The sequence below is a fragment of the Hydra vulgaris genome, chromosome 12 (assembly GCF_038396675.1).
Source record: "Hydra vulgaris chromosome 12, alternate assembly HydraT2T_AEP".
NCBI lineage: Eukaryota > Metazoa > Cnidaria > Hydrozoa > Anthoathecata > Hydridae > Hydra > Hydra vulgaris.
This window is the reverse complement of record NC_088931.1, coordinates 46,235,001-46,258,453: the sequence shown is the minus strand read 5'-3', so window position 1 is coordinate 46,258,453 and position 23,453 is coordinate 46,235,001. Positions and strand designations below refer to the sequence as shown.

Below are 23,453 nucleotides of genomic sequence, written 5' to 3'. Positions count from 1 at the left end.
AAAATTTTGCATATTGACGCATGTTGCTACCACTTGGCTGTAAAGAGCCAATTTGGCGGTAAATTTGAATTTGTCAAAAATGTTGATGTCAATCTTGATCATTTTGCAATCGCCTCTGCCGCTGTTCAGCTAAATCTGTCAGGCGCTGTTTCACATGCTGTTGTCAATCATACTCGTAGGTTTGTTTGCCTCGTTCTGGCGTCACTGATTGTCGTTGTTGTTGATGTCATTCGCGGTCTCATGCAAGTTGATCAACAATGAGGCAAGTTTTAATTGACATTTTTTTTTGTGTATGGAAACAAGTCTTTGTGGACATTTTTCTATTTTAGCAATTGTATTGAAATTGACAACACAAACTATGCTCCTGTAACAAAGTTATCATACCTATGCAAACTCTTATCAAGCATTCCAAAAGAAGAAATTGATGGACTTCCTTTTAATGCAAGTGGTTATGAAAAAGCCAAAATTGTGTTGAACCAAAAATATGGAATCACTTCTGAAATTATTGGTCAACACGGACATGATTAGGGTTTCTCATTTCCCGTAAAAATCTAATTCTCGGGATTCCGGGACAAAATGATTAATTTCCTGGGATTCGGGGAAGTCCCGGGATTAGGTAACAAGCAAGAATTTATCCAATTAGGTGGGGGAAATGTGTAAATTCAAACAAATACAAAAAAAACACCCATTTAATTTTTTAAAAAACATAAATTGTCAATAGCGCTATCACTTAACAATGACCAAATTTTCGTAACAAAAAGACCTGCCGCCAAAAAAGGTCTTTCTGAATTGATTGATGTCGGTGGGATAGTTAATAGAGCATTATACAAATTTTCTAAATTATTTATATGCTTTTTCGTTGCATCAAAAATATCCATTTCTTTTGTAATATTTTTAACGCCATATAATACATCTTCTGGACTCTCAATTCAACTAACGTTGGTAATGGCAGCATCCAATTTTTGATGAAGTGTTAATTCAGGTGTTGTCTTCAAAATTGATTCGGCCATAAATAATGTTTCAGTCCCATCATTACTGCATTCTAGTTCTTCAATTTCAGTGGAATTTCCACCACCATCTATATCCTCAACAAATAGCTTAGAAAATAATTTTTTAGCCGTAGCTTGAAGGACTGATTTGGAAGGCAATAATAATACAAAATCTATGTACGATTCTTGTTTATATTTTGATGGATTATTTAAATATTTTAGCAAGCCAACTAAATTTTTATTCCGTCTTTCAATAATTCTATGATGCACACACTGCAGCATTTTAACCAAAAAACAATTTTTTTTTTGCGTAAAACATCTATTATAAACACTAATACACCCTCTGCATCAAGTAGGGATGAGTTGCCTTGGCCAAGTCTTTCAATTCCCAATTTAATTGGTTGTAACACCCTTACTACAGTCTGCACCACTAAACATTTATCCTCCGAAATATTGTTAATATTGTTGTGTTTAAAATCTATCAATGCTTTTAATATACATGTTTTTAATGCAATAAATTGCTCCAACATTGAACAAAGACTAATTTACCTTGTCTTTACATCCAGTATTAACTTGAGTTCTTTATTGTATGTAATTTTTATGTATTTTTGTAAAATTTTATTTTTGAGTAGTGATTTACGAAACATTCGTACAACTCTCCGGACCTTTTGAATTGTTTGTGCAATACTTATGCGGCCTAATAATTCGTCAGTGATCTCAACATTTCGTAAATTTAATAAATTGTTGTTTTGGCTGGACTGTAAATCCACTGAAGTTGCAAAATCAATTTCTTCAGATTCGTCATCTTCACTATTATTTTTATCAGAATTCTGACTGTTTGATGCATTACATTCACTGCCCGATGAATTTGAAATCACTGTTTTTTGTAGAGATTATCACAAACTGCTAAATATAGCCCATGTGCATAACAAAGTTAAGTTCCATCTCACATAATCTTCCATATTTTTTTATAATTGATGCACCGCCAGTTACACTAGAAATTATATCCTTCTTTGTAGATAAACTAAATTCGGATAAATTATTTTCAACCATATCAATAATTTTTTCAGCTGGAAGCCACCCAACTACTCAAATCATGCCCAAGTTCCAAAGCCAAGTTAATGAATGCACATTTAAATTTAAATATCAATAATTTTTAAAAGATGTGTATTTGTCCATGGAGAATCTTGAGCCACCTTGAATTTGCATAGTCATTTCCATAACCACTCCTTGTTTTGCTAGATGGTATTGACTTTTTACCAAAATCATTACATGTGAAGGGTTTTTTGGCAATATCATTCCTTAATCAGATAAAGATTTTCTTATAAATTCAGATTTTGCAGTAGTAGAAAAGCCATCTACAGCCGCCAATTTTGAAACAAAATCTTCCATAGATTCATTTTTTATAAATGATGTAATTTTAGGTTGAGCATTTCTAACTTCAAAATTTATGTCTTCGTTTGGACTTTTTTTCGTGACTTCAATTTCGACCACTTGTTGAAAATTCTTTACATATTATTGTTGTTTTACATATATTACAAGTGGTAGATTCTGTGTTTTTTTTTTTTGTAAAATTTTGCCATGCCTTAGATCCACTTGACATAATGCGGTATATTTATTATCCTATTAATTAGATAGATTAAAATTTTATATAAATATAAAACAATATTACCTACAATTAAATCCTGAAATAGTGTGCTAATAGTAGATTTACATAAATTATTTTAAATTAGTTGTAATTACTAAACATATATTTTAAACTTCACTTACTTGGTCTTTCACTTATTTCACTTTTTACATACTAACTTCTTTCTTAACGTAACTAATTACTTTACTTACTAACTACCAACTTTTTTTTTTTTTTAAATTGTTATTTAGGTGCCCCAAGAAGACCTAACAGTCTTGTCACAGAGCACAGCGGATGTGCATTTAACCAGGAAGCTCACTAACCACTGCGCCATGGCCGCACATTTTTATGCGTAACTAATTATTATTTTTCTTTTATGCGTAACTAATTACTTTCTTTTAACAACTTTTATGCATAACTAATTACTTTTTTTGCACGTATTTGTAACTTGTCTGTGGTTATTTTATATTTAACATATCAAGGACTACCCTTTATTCATTGTAATTTCTTGCAATTGTGATTATTTAAAAGATTAGTCATCAATTTTTTGCAGTTTTGGTTTGTGTCTAAGATAGATTAAATATTATTATTGAATTTGATTTATAAATTGATTTGGTTTGTTTATTTAAGCTTTATACGCTGTAAGTTACAACATATAAAACTTAAATAAGTAAATCAAATCTATTTCAATAATATTATTTTATCAATCTTAGACACAAACCAAAACTGCAAAATATTGATGATTTAATTGCCCTATAATATATCTTCCTAATTTTTATAGAAATTCATTACAAAAAGGAAAAGGAAGTAAATAGTACTCAAACTTTGAGTAATAATATTTTTAATATCTTTACAAATGTTTAAAATATGTATAAAATAATTACCGGGATTCCCGGGAAATTTCATCGAAATCACGGGATAATGGGATGGTTTTTTACCTCCGGGATCTCGGGAAAACGGGATCCCGGTTGAGAAACCCTAGTCATGATATTATGGATCTTCCCTTCATAAAAAATACCAATGTGGGTACATCAGTTTTGCAGAAAATTAAACGTCAGTGTGAACTCATTATACATTAAACAAATTGGAAACAGCAGAAATACTGGTATGTGAAACTCTTGACAAACTTGGCTCTGTTAAAGCGGATATTACTCAAATTGATCCAAAATGGCAGGAGTGGGGTTTTGAACAGCTGATCAAAACTCTATGTGACTATACACTATAAAATCCAGAATTATCTATTAGATGACCAAGTAAGATTATCAGAAAAGAAAACGAAACTACAAAACCTCACGTTAATTGGAAGCACAAACATCAAATGGAATTTTCAACATAATGAAAATTGTGTACTTATTATTATAGAGTGTACTTATTGCAGTTCACAACATAATAAAAATTGTGCACTTATTGTAGTGTACTTATTGCAGTTCACAACATAATGAAAATTGTGTACTTATTATTATAGAGTGTATTTATTGCAGTTCACAAAATCAATGAAGTCACGAATGTACAAAAATCCAATCAACTCAGCAAAGAAAACAATTTCTTAAAGAAAACCATCGTTGTTTTAACTGCACTTCAACAAATCATGCAGTATTGAGCTGCCGAAGTAACCGTTCTTGCTATCATTGCAAAAGAAGGCATCATTCATCTATATGCGTTGATGTTAATAAAAATGAATCAAAAAAAGGCATCCTTATGGTTGGGTACAAAGGAAAAACTATTCATCCGACAATTGCTGTGAAGGTTGGTGAATAAAATGTGAAAGCACTCTTAGACACTAGAGCTGATAGTTCTTACGCTTCACCTATGCTAATTAAGTATCTAAAATTAGAGCCAAACAAGTGTGAAGCAAAAAACATTGAAACAATGACTAGCTCAGTCCACCAAAATCTTCCATTGTTCAACACAGTGCTACACTCGAAGAATGGACAGAGCAGTCTTGATACAAAACTTTACAAGTTGGAGTGAACTGTGCTTACAGTGCTACAAAATCCAATGATATCCGTCTTAAAAAAAAAGTAAAAACACTTAGACGGATTACATTTTGACAATGAAGATAACTATGATGATCATAAAATTCATCTTATTATTGGTGCTGGGGATATTGCAAGAATCAAGTTAAAAGGCTTTAGGACTGGAAACAATGGAGAAGCTATTGCAAAAGAAAAAAATATTTGGTTGGACGACTATGGGTCCAGGACAAAGTACTTCGGACTGCTTATACTTTACTATGTCAACCAATGATTGCTACTAGGGTTTGGCGGTTTTTCAAAACCGGTTTTAAAAAACCGGTTTTTCAAATAAACTTGACACATTTGAAAACCGGTTTTCTATTTTTTACCATTTTTATTATATATTGTTATTATACAATAGCATTTTGTTACGTTATTTGTGTAATCTGTTTCATTTTTTTTAACACACTTCTTCAAATTTATCCCTTATAATTTTTGTAAAATATTACGTAATAATTACCCAATAGAAACAGTTGTTTGACTGAAAATACACGCAATGTTGACACAAATTTTTAGAAAGTTTTTCCAAAATGGCTTCCCGAAAAATGCATATGCTTCTCAAATAATTAGGATTTATTATTCATTTTTAAAATGTATTTACGTGTAAGATATTATATTGTGTTTATGTATTTATAAATAACTAATTTAAATCGTTTATATATTAATAGTATACATAATACTACTATGATATTTATATCTATTTAAATATAATGTTGTAGTATTTATTTTTATGTGTATACTATACTAAGTTTTTTTATTTTGCAAATTAGATTTTTGGAATTTGTTACTTGTAAAATCAAATTTGTTACTTATAAAAATCAAGTATGTTTTATATTATAATTTATAAGTAAATAGTTTCCCTTGATTAGTTTGTTAAGTATTTTGTTATGTTATGGTAATATAATTATGATATGAGCTTAAGCTCTTATCAACGTGGTAATATTATTTAAAGTTACAATTAAAAAAGGTAAGGCATTTTTGTTTCAAAAATATTTATTCAATAATTTAATTTAATTTCCAGATAATAAAAAAAAATGAATAAGTCAGAAGTTTGGAATAGTTTTAAAAGGTCAGGGATAGAAAAAGCAATCTGCAAATATTGTAATAAAATGTTGAGTTGCAAAGGTTCATCAACAAGTAATCTACGTAATCACTTAAAATCAGTTCATAAAATTGATATTGAAAATAAAGCAGAAACGTTCAGCAAAGAAGATACTGGTCCTTCATTTTTTTTAAAAGAAAAAACTAATATTTTAAACTTTATGCAAGTAAAAAAGAGTAGCTTACAAGAAATCTTATCAAAACTTGCTGCAATGGATGGGTTTACTATAAATAGCAATACGAAAAGCTCATTCATACGAGAGTCTCTTCAACAACGAGGATATTCATTACCAAAAAAAAACTCTAGAGTAATGGACCTTATTCATGCATTTTATGACGAAGCAAAACTTGAAACTATTACAGAATTAGATTCAATAAAATGAGTGAAAAAATTTTTTCTATAACTTTAGACGAGTGGAAAAGTAAAAAAAAAATCATAGATATTTAAACATTAATGTACATCACTTAGCAGAAGATTTTAATTTAGGATTAGCTCCAATAGCTGGTTCTTGTGATGCTCAGACAACATTGGAATTAATATCTGGAAGACTTAAAATATTCAATTTGAATCTAGAAACTGACATTGTTGCTGCAACAAATGATGGTGCTGCTGTTATGATAAAATTTAACAAATTATCATGTATAATCAATCAACTATACTATTCACATGCAATCCACCTAGCAGTTACTGATGTATTATATAAACATAGAGAAATGGTTGAAGCTGAATCCGAAGTAAATGGTTCAAGTGAGGAATCAGATGATGAAGATGAAGACAAATATGACGAATATGAAGAACCTTTTTCTTATATTTGTAACCAAGAGCATTCTATTCCTATTTTGTCTGACAATTGCAAACATTCCGTTTCACAAATTAGAAAAATTTGTAAATTTTTTTGAAAATCTCCAGTAAGAAATACCATTCTTCAAAATTATATAAAATTAAAAAAAGGAAAAGAGTTAAATTTAATTCTTGACTGCAAAACAAGGTGGAATAGTATAGAGGAAATGGTTGGAAGATTTTTTAGCAGTAAAAGAATGTGTAGTTTTAGCATTGAATGATCTTGGTTCATCTTATATGTGGAATGAAGCTCAATATCCTACACTTTTGGAACTTCATAAAGTCTTGGAACCCATTCGTCTAGCAATAGAAGGCTTAGAGCGACGAGATGCCACTTTATTAACTAGTGAAGGTATATTTTCATTTCTATTAAATGAACTGAAAAATATAAAGTCTAAAATAAGTTTGAATCTATTAAAGCCTTTAGAAGAAAGAATTCAAGAAAGAAGACAAGTTGAATTAGCATCTCTTTTACTTTTTTTGCAAAATCCGGAAAACATTTCTGGTCCAGCAAAAAAATCTAGTATACTTCCTTTAGCTTCAAAAACCGACATTATTAAATTGTCTGAAAGGTTATTGTCTACAATATTTCAAAATTCTATTATAAACACCGCTTCAGATCAAGAGGAAATCGAAAAAACTAATCATCAGAGTAAAGCTTTTTAAAAAGAGGTTATGGAAAATTCAATTAAAAAGTTTCTTGAAGAGCCTGCAGAAAACATCACTAACCCAAAAACACTGAGGGCTGAGTTTTCATTATTTGAGGCAACACATAAAAGAACCAAAAACTAAGATTTATTATTTGATGCACTTAAAACTATAAAATCGAGGTCAGTACCTAGTGAATGCGTATTTTCAATTGCAGGCAATTTTGTGTCCAAAATTAGAACAAGACTTAGCCACCGTTCAGTGGACATATTATGTTTTTTTAAAATCTTATTTTCTTAGAAAAAATTACGATAAGTGAAATAAATATAATAATTATACAATGAGTGAAATAAATCTCGTTATTCAATTTTTTTTGAAAAATTCGAAAACCGGTTTTTTGGGGAATTTGGAATTGGAAAACCGGTTTTTCAAAAAGTCGGTTTTTGTCTAAACCCTAATTGCTACAAAGTACTATACAGCTTAGATGTACTTGGTCTGAAAGACCAAAGCGAAGGAATCAAAACGAAATATATGAAGAGTTTAAAGAATAACTACAACAAGATTCAACTGGTTTTTATAATGCTGGATTACCATGGAAAGAACACTGTACAATTTTAGCATCTTCTTCAGAAGGGAGCATCTTCAGGTTACACAATTTACTAAGAAAGCTGAAAAAAAAACCAAATGATTTTATCAAATACAATGATATTATTTAAGAACAACTCAAGGATGGAATTATTGAGTATGCACCAATCAAACCAACTGGAAAGAAGATACTCTATATGCCTCATCGAGCGGTGATAAATTTCCGAATCAACTAAGCTAAGGATTGTGTTTGATGCTTCTGCTAAAGAGCATGGATCATCCTCACTCAACAATTGTTTGCATATTGGTTCTCCATTACAACCTTTACTAATTAATATTATTTTGCAAAACAGATTGCAACCTGTTTGTCTAACTGGAGATATTAAATAAGCCTTTCTACAAATAAGGGTTAATACCAAAGATCGTGAAATCTGTTTCTATTGGATATCTGACTTAGAAAGTAAAAAAGTTATAACTCTGTGGTTCACTAGAATCCCATTTGGATGTACATCTACTCCCTTTATACTTGGGGAGCAATCATTTATTGACATATGAAAAGCATTTCCCGCATCAAAAGAAAGAAATTCAATTAATCAACAAGAGCATAAACCTTGATGACATAATCACTGGAGGGATTGATATGGAATATGATATATAACCATCAACGTTATTCAAAAACTCTTAGTTTGTTATGGGACAAAAGAGATGACACTTTAATTGTGGATTGCAGGCCTTCTCACAAAACAGACTGTTTAACCAAAAGAGGAATATTAGGAAGTTTGGCTAAAGTTTTCGATCCACTTAGTGTAATTTCCCCAATAACGCTAACAGCAAAACTAATTTATCAATAAATATGTGATTTACAATATTAATGGGACAAACCAATTTCACCAGAATTAGCAGAGAACTGGCTGCTTTGAAAAATTACTTCACCAGATCTAACACCAATACCAAGAAGTATTACTGTTTTCAATCATATGATAAAAAAGATTGAAATCCATGGATTTGGTGATGCAAGTAAAGATGGCTGCTGCAGTGCAATATATGTAATAATACATCAAGGTAACAAGTCACTCAAGGAATACTTACTGCTAAATTACGCATTTTCAAACAAATTTTATCTAGTCCAAGACTTAAATTAATTTCTGGACACATGGTAGCTAATACCTTAACAAATGTTAAACTGGCACTGAAAGACACCCAATTATTAAGATTTATGGTTGGCTCAATAGTTGGGTGGCATTACAATGGATACTCAATGACAATCGCAAGTGGATCCGTCGAATACAAAAGGATTCACAGATAAACGAGTGCCTAAGTAAAATGAACATAATACGTAGCAAAAAGTCCATGGTGGGAGGCTTCTTTGAAAGAATGGTGGGTTTGATGAAACGATCGTTACAAAAAGCAACTGGAAGACTTCGCCTAACTTTCAAACAACTTAAAGAGGTTTTGATTGATATTGAGAATACGTTGAATAAGCGGCCATTAGGATACATTGAAAACAATATTCAACTTGCAATTTTAACACCAAACATAATTCTACAAGGTAAAAGTATTACTATCCCTTTTGAAAATATGGAAGAGGACAATGATCAAGAGTTTAACAACAATACGACGACATGAGCAGCGAAGTATATCACAAAATGCAAGAACTTAGCCTGGAAAAGATGGACGAGCGAGTACTTAAGATCATTACAAGAAAATCATCAACTTCTAACGAGACTGAAGAAAACATAGACGACTCTAAAAGGAGCAATACTACATCACAAGAGCAAATAACTACAAAGCAAAGCCCGGAACAAAAAGCAAAATCAAAAGCTGAAGAACTTATACATATAACACCCCTTGATGCATATTTTGATGATAATTTTTAGATATTTTATCTACAAATAGGGGAGTGTGTTATAAACTTTTAGTATTTAGTACGAATATTTGTAAATTAATATATGTCACGCGATGACATCTTTTTTCACGGTATTTTGAATGGGTTTTTCTTACAGCAATCTTGGTATCAAGGGAATACTTAAATAATGCATTTTAGTTACGGATAATTGCCAGTTGTGTATAAATATTGCTGGTTTATATTAAAAATATATTAAGCGTTAAAAATTGATATGCCTTAGTCAGTTGAACGTAACAAACAGAATATTAAATTCATGACATTGCTTGTCTAAAGTCAAAATAAAAAGATTTATGCGCACACAATTATATTTATGATGTTTTTACTTTACAATTAAATAGTAAAGAAAAACATAATACACTTTTGAATGTAATAATGTTTGTATGAATACTTTTATTATTTTCAAATAAGATATCAAGATAATTTTAATTTGGTCTGAGATTTTCCATTTTTTTTTACACATTTTTGTTTGTTTTAAAAGATTTTAATATTTTGTATCAACAAAAAGCATAACTTTAGTTTTTCATTTTTATAAGATTTACAATCAACTTGTTTTCTTCTAAATTTGTTGAAAAATTTAGGGAATGAAATATAATACTGTGTCATCATAATGAGTATTTTTTCCTTCTGGAAAAAATAATCATTCATTAGGAGAATACTAAGACACTAGAAAGAGTGTTGATATGTATTGATAGTTAAACACTTCTCAATTCTTGTACAAAATAATTGTAGTAAGTTAAAAAAGTGCAGAGTGCGGTGCAGAGAGCATCAAATGATAAGTTGTTAAACTGGTCAAACCAAAAACCATAGCAATCCTGCAATAGGAAAGCTTGTAGGTGTTTCTGAACACTGCATATAAAAAAAAAATCTGGGACAAGGCAGGTGACATTGTTGTTATGCCTTGTTCTAGAAGACCAACAAAGTTTAGTGACAGTGAAAAAAGTAATATGCCCAGAACAAAAGTTTTACCTTTTATTTTTATGTAATATTTTCTTCTTTTTTGGTTTTTATCTTTTTCTTAATCATTAAATCTTAATCATTAAACCGAAGAAAAACCAGCTTTCACTATTTACAAGTTTTATAGCTTTTTATTTACTAAAATAGAAAGTGGCTTCTCCTTATTAATGCTATAAACTTTGTGATCACACAATGCCTTCAAAATCTTTATTTGAACTTCATGGATTAGTTAAGATCACAAAAGCATTGAAAGCTTTAGAAGAGACTGGAATACAACTTTACTACTTAAAATTATAGATACATATTTCATATATGTATATGCATAATAACAGGTTAATAAAATCTTGTTTAATTTTAACTCTAACCTATTAGCGGTTGTTACTCTAGCATCAAAATTTATACACAGGATAAATTGAAGGATTTAAAATTTAAACAACTTATCAGTAAACTTGGAAATCCAACAAAATTTCATATCGGACATTTATTCAGAGTGTTTTTCAAGGATTTCCAATTTATCATAATCAAGAGAACCTCATAGATCTCAAGAAGTTATGCAAAGAACAATTATATAAAAACAAAGACAATAAATATATTATTTTCTTATTAAAGCTAAAAGATTTTGAGGAATAACACCATTAGTCTTTTTTTTCACACAAAATAGACTGAGGGTGAAATTTCTTACTTCTGAAGAATTAATTTCAACCATAAATGCTCTAAGCACTTCTATTTTACAAAGAAAATATTTCAAATTTATGTTTTCAAATCAGTATAATGTTTTGAGTAAATTCATTTCAACATAAAAATTGATAAATTTCAACAACTGTGTTATAATGTTGCAATCAAAATAATTACAAATATTATTAAAATAATCACCCTTTACATTGTGTCCTTCTTTGCAGAACTAATGATTCTTTATGATGGCAAATGATTCTAATTACTCTTGATAATCAAACCTCACAAAATTAACTTTTAAATTTTCTTTTGTATAAATACATCTAATAAATTACTTCCAGCTAAACTCATTATAACATACAGAAATTTTTTGTCAAAAATAACTAATGCCTAAATTTCATTTCATTGATTCCACTCGAACAAAATTAATGAAATATTAAAAAAACTTGTGTAATCATTATCTTTCAAATGAGCTCCCAGAAACTTACCTCATATTTCTCAATTCTCATAAGTTACGATTTTCAAAAGATTACTTTCTGGGTAACAACTCTGTGTAACATCTATTGATGAAACACTTTTTTCTTTCTGTCGTTATGCAATAACAACTTTTGAAAAACTGCTGCAATGAAACTACCCGCTCTTTAAGCAGATAAGTCCTGCTCATTCTAGCCTATTTTCTTTCAAAGTTGTCTATGTTGAATCTATTTTGTAAGATGTTGAAGACATAGTTAAACAAATTACTCTTTAGGATATTTACTTCCAATTAAATTAGTTGAATGATAATTCTAAACATTTGATAGAGTTGTACCAGCTAACCAGTTAAGTTATCAAAAAAAATTATTAATAAGAGTAGCCTTTATCTTTTTTCTAATTAATACTGTTTGCAACTCAGATGCTTAGTTGTTTATTTCTCTTTAGAAGTGACCTTACCCATTCATTACCAGTCATGCTTTTTGTAAATTGCATAACCATTAATTTTTTAGGGTCTTAAAACTTCTCGATAATGCATAAATCATAAAAATCTATTGGAAATACAAAAGAAGACATGATCACACAACTTGCAAAAGTTTTTTGTTTTACAATATTTTATTAAGCATTGTGTAACCAAACAGTCTGATTAAGTTTATTTGAACTTCTTTAAAAGTTGAAAAAGGTTAGTAATTTTTCAAAAAAGAATAAATAAAACAAAAAAAAACAAACAAAAAGAAATCTTTTTTTTATTGCTGTAATAAATCTCTATCATAGATATATGATTCCTGCTTCAACCAGATGTTTTTACAGTTTTAAAAGTAGTATGAATAATGTATGATTCTAAAAATTAAAAATTTAAATTTAGATAAATTTTTTTTCAAAAGTATATTAAATTTAAATGTGTTTAATTAAAAAAAAAGTTTAAGGATTTAGTCACAGATATGCTAGGAAATTATGTGATACTCCAACTAGAAACCTTTGTTGCTTAGCAGTTGCTTAAACGTGAGTATGTTACTTTTTTTAGCATTTTTCACAATTCTTTTAGAAATTCCACAGAAACATTTGCGGGGATGGGCAAATTAATATATCAATACAGCACAAAGCTAAAAAAAAAGATAAACAGCTGCAGTAACAGATTTTCAATAACTTTCATCTGTGTTTTTGTAAGTAATATGCCATTTGCATATCAAGACAACAGGAGGTCAACTTTTAAATTTTTTTAAGACTCAGAATGAAACTTTTGAAAAATATTTATTTTTTCTGTTACCAACACTATAACCTTGTACTGTATTTTTTCTGTTACTAACACTATAACCTTGTACTGTATTTTTTCTGTTACCAACACTATAACCTTGTACCATATTGATACCTGATAAAACAACTGATTAATACCCAATTAAATAACTGATTAATAAAAACAAAATGATAAAACAAAATTACCAAGTACTTATTTGATGATGACTTAAAAAAAAAAAAACTAGATTGGTTTTTTTTATTTCTGCTTTTTATTAATTGATAATTTTGCTGATTTTTTATTATTTGATTTATACTTCTGTAATTTCTGTTTTTAATTAGTTTATAACTTTAACATTTTTTAATTTTATTTTTAACAACAATTTTATTTTATTTTAACAACAATTGCTTTAACAAACCTCAAATAAAATATTTAAATAAAATTTTCAACATTACAAAAATTGTAAAAATTGAGAATGAACAACAATATACCTCCCACAAAACCATTAGATCATTGTTGTTGAAATCTCTTTTAAAGGTGATAAGAATCCAGCGAAAACAAAAGTACAAGTTATCTGAGTCATGACATTCTAAAAATGTTCATAAAACAGAAACTGACCAAATTTATCTTAACAAGCACATATAAAATATCTCAACATGCACTTCAGTAAAAACAAAACATTTAGAAGACTTACTTAAATAACTAAAAAACTTAGGGTACAAATACTCTATTAAACTTGCAAGTTTTTCAAGCTGGGTTTTCATTAAAACTTGTGTCATTTCAAAATTAGCTTGTTCAATTTCCATCAAACCAACAAAGCACCAAAATGAATCAACTTCATCTTCCATGAGTTGAAGGATAGGAGAAAGTAAATCACTCATTCCTTGTACATAGCCTAAAATAATATAAAGCAATTCATAAAAGTAAATATAGTATGTATAATATATATATATGAAAGTATATACAATATGATCTTTATAGAACAAGTATCATACTTGTCCTATAAAGATCAGCTCCAACAGCTTGGCCTAACAACATTTGAAGAACGCTGAAAAAATAAAGACCACATAGAGCAATTCAAAATTTCAATTTAAGCATTAACTCGAAATTGCTGACTTTTTCATTCTGCAAAAACATTCAAATATCAAACCCAAGTATACCCTAAGAGGACATAACTATAACTTGGCCAACTAGTAAGAAATTATGAAGAGTGACATTTTTTTTAAAAATGATTTTCATTCACCTCCCCAAGGCCACTACAGTTAAGGAGGCTACTTTAATCTCAATTAGAAGAAAATTATTTTAAATTATTATTATAAATAATAATAGTTAAAAATTATTTCAACTATTATTATTTTTTAATTTATTTAAATCTTTTATTAAGAATCGTATAAAAACAGAAACTATATCCATGATTCATCATTTTCTAATATATAACTACTAAATTCTTGCTTTACATCATTGTTGATTATGAAATATTTATGATTAATATTTTTAAATATTTATAATATAACTACTCAATAGTCTGAATAGTATATTTTAGCACCCTTTATTTTTCTACAAAAAAGTTTAATGTCACAACTTTTAGACAGCCATAAAAATGAAGTCACATCTCTACAGTGAACCATTCAATGTTTAAGAAAAATTTGTTATTAATAAAAATATATCTTTTTGTCATTAAATAACAAAATATTAAACTTTAAATGATAAAAATGTTTGTAAACCTAATAGGGGTTGTCGATAAAGTATGCACACCAAAAATGTAGAAATTTGACCTCCTCTCCCTTGTTGCCATGCATACTTTTAAGTCCCTCTCCACCTAAAAAGTACTTACACTTTTGATGTACCCCTCCCTTTTTTTATAATTAATAAAGTTTTAATTGAGAAAAAATTTTATAAAATAAAAAATATGTAAATTAGAGCATGTGTATTTTAAAGTTAATCATACCCCTTAACTACTTCATTGAGCACTTTTGGCAGATCCCTCCTCCCCCTTTTCTGCCTTAGATACTTTACATGACCCCAAAGCCCTTGGTTTTGGAAAAAATTTTATAAAATAATTGAGAAAAAATTTTATAAAATAAAAAATATGTAAATTAGAGCATGTGTATTTTAAAGTTAATCATACCCCTTCACTACTTCATTGAGCACTTTTGGCAGATCCCTCCTCCCCCTTTTCTGCCTTAGATACTTTACATGACCCCAAAGCCCTTGGTTTTGGCACCGGATCTCAACTTTAAGGACATATGTCTTCAAACATATATATATATATATATATATATATATATATATATATATATATATATATATATATATATATATATATATATATATATATATATATATATATATGTATATATATATATATATATGTATGTATGCGATCATGGACAAAAGTTTGTGACCACTGCGATTTTCGCATATTTTTTAATGTATTCCACTCTGAATTGCTTTTGGGCTACTTTAGTGCTACAATTTTGTACCAATTTGTGCTAATTGTCAATTAGAGTCTAAAATTGATGTTTACATGTTTGTTTTCAGATATAACTGAAATATTTTGGAACATTTTATATTACGGAGACCTTATTTAAAGGAGTACTAGTTAAAATGGTACGCGGTAAAGAACTGACATCTGAAAAGCAAGCTCAGGTCGTTATTTTGTACAAAGAGAACATTTCTATAAGACAGATAGCCAAAAAGCTTGGTATTTCACATTCTACTGTTGTAGCTACTGTAAAGAGAAATCAAGAGCTGAAAAGTTTTAAATCCCGTTCACGCGCTGGGCGCCCAAAGGTTACAAGCACTGTATGGATAATGTTATAATAAAGGCAGCAAAAAAATCACCAAGAGCATCCTCAAGTGCCATTAGAGGCAAACTGCCTGGATCACCATCCAAGAAACCAAACAGTTGGACAATACGCAGACTTTGACAGATTTGATGCAGGCTTGAAATCTTACTGACCAGCACGAAAGCCGAAGCTTTCACCAAAGAATATTCGCGATCGCATAGCGTTTTGTCAGAAGTACAGGCAGTGGACACCAACCCAGTGGAAACAAGTGATGTTTTCAGATGAGACAACATTCACACAATTCTACTCATTTTGTAGACATGTCAGACGCCCACCAAATCAGAGGCATAATCCAAAGTACGTTATACCAACAGTCAAACAGGCTCCAAAAGTTATGGTTTGGGAAGCAGTCTCTGGTAGCGGTCGTGTCAGCATTTGGATTATGCCTAAAAATACAACGCTCAATGGTGTTGTTTACTTGAGTATACTGATGGATAAGCTGCCACCATTTGTACCAATACATGGCATCACTCTTGGCCAGGCAACAGTCCAGATCTCAATATTATTGAGAATGTTTGGACTGTAATGAAGCAGAAGATTGCTGCACATAGCCCAAGTTCTGAAGATGACCTCATCAACTGGATTAAACGCGTGTGGGTACAGGAGATTACGCAGGACGTATTGAAAATATTCTCAAAAATAAAGGATTTCATTGTAAATACTAAAATATGAATAGACATGCTGTTTAACCTGTATAGTGTAAATAAACATTCGAAATATATGTACTGATTTATAATTTACTACTTGTTTTTCTAAATTTTGAGTGTTTTTGTAAAAAATTGCAGTGGTCGCAAACTTTTGTCCATGACTGTATATATATATATATATATATATATATATATATATATATATATATATATATATATATATATATATATATATATATATATATATATATATATATATATATACATATATATTAGATCATTTCAAAATAGTATATAAAATAAAAAATTTTTGAATTTTAATTGGGCTACCCTCTAATTTGATTACCCTCTAGTTTGTGGTCAGGAAAATAAGTTAAAAATTGTAAGCTTAAATAATGTGTTTTAGTGACTGCTCAAGAGATTCAAAATTGTAAAATAAATGGTGAGAAAACAGTAAACATTCTTATCTCATAAGTTTGATTGAATATAAATGTTACAACATATTTAATAAGTGTGTTATACAATGTGTAATTAAAGTTTTTACAACAGTAATGAATGATCACTTGCTATTCTGCTTTAAAGTTTTTCTTTAAAGCAATGGTCATCAGCTTTCTGTAGTATTCAACAATCTGAAATAATAACTGCCGTTCAGCTTCATAAAGCATATAAAGCTTCATAAAACATATAAACACAAGTGTCCACAGAATGAGGTATTTCCAAATTGAACTCTTTCACTGTTATAATAAATAATTAACAATTTCAACAGGCGGTGGTAGTCCATAAGAATCAAAACTTAGTTTTTTATCTCTATCTTTGTACCAGCAAATCCAGTGAAATCCTTGCGTACTTGAATCTCCTGTATTTAATATTCCACATTCTTTTCTTTGTTCATTTTTTGGTAATTGATCTCTTACAAATACACCTCTAAAATGTTTTATTTGTAATACTTTTGCTGCTTTGATCAATTGAAAATTTGTTAGTGGTTCATTGGGTAGAATTATTCCTTCAACATTGACAAGTTTATAAATGTTATTTTCCATTTTTATTTATAAATTATTTTTTTTCTAAAAAAATAATTTTTGGGCTCCCCTACCCCCTACCCTTTGGGCTCCCCTACCCCTACCCCTAGGCTCTTTGTCCTATACCTATTGTCTTACTTTTAGTTTGTAGTGTCCATATGCTAATGTATGTATTCCATCTTCTAAAATAACTCTTTTATTGTCTTCTGCGCTTAATGCTATTTTATTGATCTCTTCTGTGTAAATTTCATGTGAATATGATCTTATTACATTCATTTTTCTAATATGATCTCTTTTATTTAATAAACAATCTTTGTAATCTTCATGTGTTATATACTTTTTAACAACATTTTTCTTTACTCCTTTACATTTTTTGTTATCTTTACGGTGTACTTTGTACGAATACAACTTTGATCTGAGTCCTACAAATTCTTCAATTTGTGCTCCTCCAGTCTCATCTTTAAACATTCCAATTACTTTTTTATTAAGACCAACTTTAAATTCTACATTATTAATTGCTGGGTGATTTGGGTTAAACTCACTTGTATCAAATTTTCTTTCAATATCTTTAGAAATATCGTAATAAAAGTCTTCTGTTTTAATTTGGTATGCTAAAGAATCTGTATCTGTGAATAATAGTTTTGCTCGATCAGCATAGTTTTTCTTTATGTAATCATAATGAAATTCATACATTAGAGTTTTGCTCAAATCTAATATACACATTCCTAAGTAAATTGGTTTAGCATATTTTAATTTTGTTCTTTTCATATGTATTGCTATTAAGTTTTCATCAAACATTGTTCTACTATCAAAGTTTGGTTTTGATGCTAATTTAATAGCTTCATTTCTGTCTGTTACTAATCTAATATCAACTCTGTTCTTAATGTTCTTCATTGTTTTTCCAAATACTGAGTTGTTCATGAGTTTAAAAAAGTCTTTTTCAAAATCATTTGTTGCTTTAGTTCTAAGATTTGTATTTAGTTTGATGTATTCATTGAGCCATGCTATTTCTTCAAATTTTATTCCCCTATGAATTTTAGTAATCTTTAATCCTAATCTTTCATATAGTTTTAGATTTTCATAATGTACTATATACTTTTTCTTATTATTCAAGTTGGGGACTAATTTTTCAACTTTATCAATATTTAATCTTTCAGGTGCAAGTGGATAATCATTATGTTCATCATGTAGATGTTCAGGGTAATCTAAATCTACCTCTGGTATGCATGTAATTGATTTCCAATTTTCTATTTCATCTTCATCCATCCATTTAAAACCATGTGTTGGAAGTGGTTTACTCATTGCCCATCCATATAGATTATTAGCGTCTAGATATTGGATGAATGTTGATTCTTTGCTTTTGTCATATGCATCATCCATGTACTTATTATTAGAAGTTCCTAATCTATTCGATATCATACTGATTCAACCTCTTATTCCTTTCTTTATCATTAGGATCATATTGTAATCGCTCAGCAGTTCTAATTTTACTTTTGTTTTTTTCAATGTTGCATCCCAAGCTAATCCTGGTGATGTATAATACCAAGCAGGATCTAATTTATAACAATTCATACAAACATCTCTAAAATTTTCAGAGACCTCAGTTAGTAAAAGAACATCTGAAACATTGTACAAGTTGTGATAATCTCTAAATGTTTTGCAATTAAACTCATTCCATACAGTTTGTGCATGTGAGTAATCACCATCACTAATATCTTCATCGTTCAATTTTGAAAAGAATAATTCTTTTGGTGGTAATTGTGTCTCATTAAATTTATCAACAGAGTCTACCCAATCATATGGATATACGCTTTTTTTTAGTAATAAATCTAATTTTTTCTTTGAATATAATTTTCCGATATTTTTGCACTGGGCTTTTGCTAAATTCTTTGATAAAGCATCTAAACTTGAAGGCATAAATCTATAACTATCTAAGAAACGAAGTTTACGTTTAACTTCAAATTTCTTACCTTCTTTAATATACTCATCGACTTTAATTTCTTTAGAAAAGCTGATATACTTTTCTTCATTGTTTGGTATGCAACTCAATTTCCCTCCTGATAATTTCTTTATAAACAAGTGAGAATCATAACCAGATAAATTGTGAAATAGTAATGGAAAGAATTTTGGAATTTTATAATTTAAATTACAATTTTGATGAGCAGCACCTCTATAATTTCCAGTAATATGGCAATGGTCATGTACTTTATCTTTTCCAAGTTCTTCTCCACAAATGTTACATAATATTGCTGCATTTAAATCATGCTTGCTTTTAGGAGTAAATATCATCTTTTTGGGAAATTTAATCATATCACAAATTTTCTTAATATCTTCTTGTAAACTATCAACAAAAATTTGTGCAACATCATCTGTTTCACTACTTGCAGTAAATGTGACTGGACTGCTTTGATAAAAACTTTCATCAAAACATTTAATATAATAACAGAATGAACTTGGAATATGTTTTTGATATTGTTTAGTATAAGATTCATTCGAATTGGGTTCACAAGTGTCAATTTGTTTGATAATACTTTCAAAGTCAGCATATACTACAAATGGAACTCTCATTGATTTATTGTGATTAGTCAATTGCATTGTTGAATTTGGTGGTGGAAGTTCGATACGTACTGAATTATGTGTTTCACAAAACAATTTATGATTAGATAAAGATTCTTCAGAATTAAATCCTAACAAACAATTTCTACAATAATACACTTTACTATTTTGTCTAGATGTTTGTGATGAAAGTAATCTGCTTAAATTTTTTATTAAACAGTAATGATTCGTTTCTCCATTTGAGATTAATAGTAAATCTATTAAATGTTTCCGATCATTATTCTTTGATACATGCAAAATATGAACTTCTGAATTTTCATAACCATATACATTGACACTGATATCTTTATTGTTCTTCTCAAATTGTGTGATTTGATTTAATGATACTGGAAATTCTATTTTATCCCAGTTTATTTTTTCAGCTTGATCTTTAAGCTCTTTATCTACTCTTTGAGGATTATTATCTGTTGGATTTAATGGTCTTGTGATGCACCACTTAAAATATTGATTATCTTCATTCATTATATTATTGCTTTTTTAGTTGCTAAATTTTTATCAAGTGGAATGCATGATTTAGCTTTAATAGGATTATACTCAATAAAACTGATATCCATCTTTTCAACAGAAACAAATCTCCAACCTGATCCTAACTGTTGAAAAGATGATAAGGATTCTAAAATTTTCTGCTTTGATGTTTTATAAAACTCGTCTAAATCTGTTGTTTCTAATACAACTTGATTACTTGTTCTAAATGGAGCAGATGTGATTATAGTTTCTCCTGTTTAAATATCAGCACGCTCCATTTCACAAGTAATGACTATATAAACCTTTGATTTTCTATTTTCGGTTAGTATTTTAATTGCACTTTTTTTAGCAGCATTCATGAAATATATAGCATCATATCCTTTTAATCTTTTAACTGAAAACTGATTTGTTACATTCTTAACAGCTGATTGTGATAATTTAAATTCTATCGGATTTCTAATTCCATATTTTCGATACAAATTTGAAACTGTAGATTTTAATTCATCAAATTTTTTATGCACAACCTTCTTATTTGGTTCTGGAGCATATGACACAGCCCAATCTGCAAGTTCTTTAATCTTTTTATTTCTTTCTTTTCCAATTTGTGTAATAGGCTGAAAAGGTGACGGAGCTAAAATTGTTGATGATATATCTGGAACAGGCTCATCAAGTAGATACTCTGTTCTTATCTGTGTGTTTGATATCTCTCTTATGAGATGGCTTTTTCGCATATTATAATAATATTTAACTCCTCGCTCTTTAGCGATTTGTTTTAATTCTTTCACCGTTTTATTTTCCATTTTTATATATCAAGATAATTTTTTTTAATTTTCATTTTCTTTAAATAATTTTTCAAAAATTATTTTCTTGTCAATATTTCATATGTAAAGTTTCATATGAAATTTAAATGCATCCCCATACTCGTATTCTACAATAATAAGTAATATTTTGATATTTTGCAATCTCTTGGTCTTTTGTAATTGTCAATGTTCTATATACAAAAGGTGACTGAGCTAAAATTGTTGATGATATATCTGGAACAGGCTTATCAAAAGGATACTCTGTATCCATGCGAAGTAGATCCATCTTTGGATCCGTGCGAAGTATGTATTTTAGACCCATTTTTTATATGGCAAGATTTTATTTTTTTAATTTTTCAGAATTTGATATTTCAATCTTATAACCATTATCAATCTTACCATCACGCATTTCAAGATATTTATATCCATGGCCAGTTTCACGCATTGCGATATATAAGGATTTATATACTATTTCTTCTCCTGTTTCCATGTTTGTTAATTTAATAGTGACTGGTTTTTTCTTAATTGTTTTTAATCTTTCATATTTTGGATCTATTTCTTTTTTCTCTTCTTTTACTGGATGTATTCTAGGTCTTCCAACTGATCTTTTCACAGTTACTTTGCATGGGTCTGAAATACCTACTTTGTTTGGATCCATAAGAATTACTTCTTTTACTGGATGTATTCTAGGTCTTCCAACTGATCTTTTCTCAGTTACTTCTTTCACTTCAGCCATAATAGATTCTTTATCTAATAACCCATTCTCCATTGCAATCATTATCAATGTAGCGATATTGTCAGATGTTTTTGAAATGTTATTTTCTTCTAATAAACTTTTTAAACTTTTCTTTGTGTAATACATTTCTATTATAGAAAGAAAAAAATTTTAAACAATTTTTAAAAAAATTTAATTTTCAAAAAATTTATTTAACATAAAATTTATTACCATTTGATTCAAGTTTTATCATCTTATCAGATAATACAATAGCATATACTTGAGTATTTGCTGGTACAGTTGTATTAAACGATGCTTTAATTTGTAGTTGTATTGTCGCTGATTTTAATGTTTCTGATTGTTTGCTAATATCAAAAACAAAGATTGGGAATAATTCTTTATAGTCAGAAGGAGTTATATTGCTGTTTGCAATCATTTCATTCATTCCATAAAATCTTTCTTTAAACATAGATGCATCTCTATAAATTCTTGAAAATTGCTGATTTGGAAATGAGCAATAATAATTAGAAGCAGGATATTGGCAAGTACTATTATTAAGTATAATGTACATACTTTTCAAGTCACAATGATCAAATAATGAAGCATTGACAGTTTGGTCGCCGTTAGCTCTATTTGTTTGAAATGCGACAATAACGTATCTTGGAGTATCAGGAGATGTCTTTACAGTCAATTGCCAACCAAATGTAGTAGATTGTTGAACAGTTGTAGTATCACACTGACGCATTCTAAAACTTAATGGAATTTTCACTTTTCTTTCAATTTCACCCTTAAGTATTTTCTCTTCTTCACTTGATGGGATCACACTTGGCATAAACAATGATACTTTATTAAGATTAACTTTTCCTGCAGCTGCAGCAGCAAGCCTAAAAATTGCATTATTATCACTTTGTCTTACAAGAGTTATTGTATGTTTAAGCCCATAAATAACTTTGTTGTAATCATCACAGAATCCAAAAATGTGTCTTAAAGGTACGCAAAAGGAAAATGTTCCGTTTGTAGTTGGTTTTTGAATTATGTATTGTTGTCTCATTGAAAATCCTGTGTTATCACTAGCTACTGCTATTGATGCAGTATCTTTACACCACAATTGATTTAATCCTTGTGCCAATTGAAAGTCATTTGAATAATTAAGCATTCCTAACATTGTAGTTGCTTGACCTGGATAATAAACAGCTTCTATCTCTTGGTTTGCTAATTGGTATGTTATTCGAGCAAATAAATGCATAAGACCATTATTTATAAGCGCTACCATATCTAAATCAGCATAAGCTGTTCCAT

The 23,453-nt window shown here is 29.1% G+C and overlaps 1 protein-coding gene across 1 annotated transcript in view; it reads right to left on the bottom strand.

Annotated features, from left to right (window-relative positions):
• The window catches only part of LOC100198864 (TBC1 domain family member 15), a 158,659-nt gene that overhangs the window by 9,099 nt on the left and 126,107 nt on the right, over positions 1-23,453 (bottom strand). Inside the window, exons 11-12 of the mRNA XM_065813453.1 lie at positions 13,738-13,938; positions 13,535-13,632 (exon numbers count right to left, since the gene is read on the bottom strand). Coding sequence (XP_065669525.1) covers positions 13,535-13,632; positions 13,738-13,938 — 299 coding nt within the window. The remainder of the gene's footprint in view (positions 1-13,534; positions 13,633-13,737; positions 13,939-23,453) is intronic.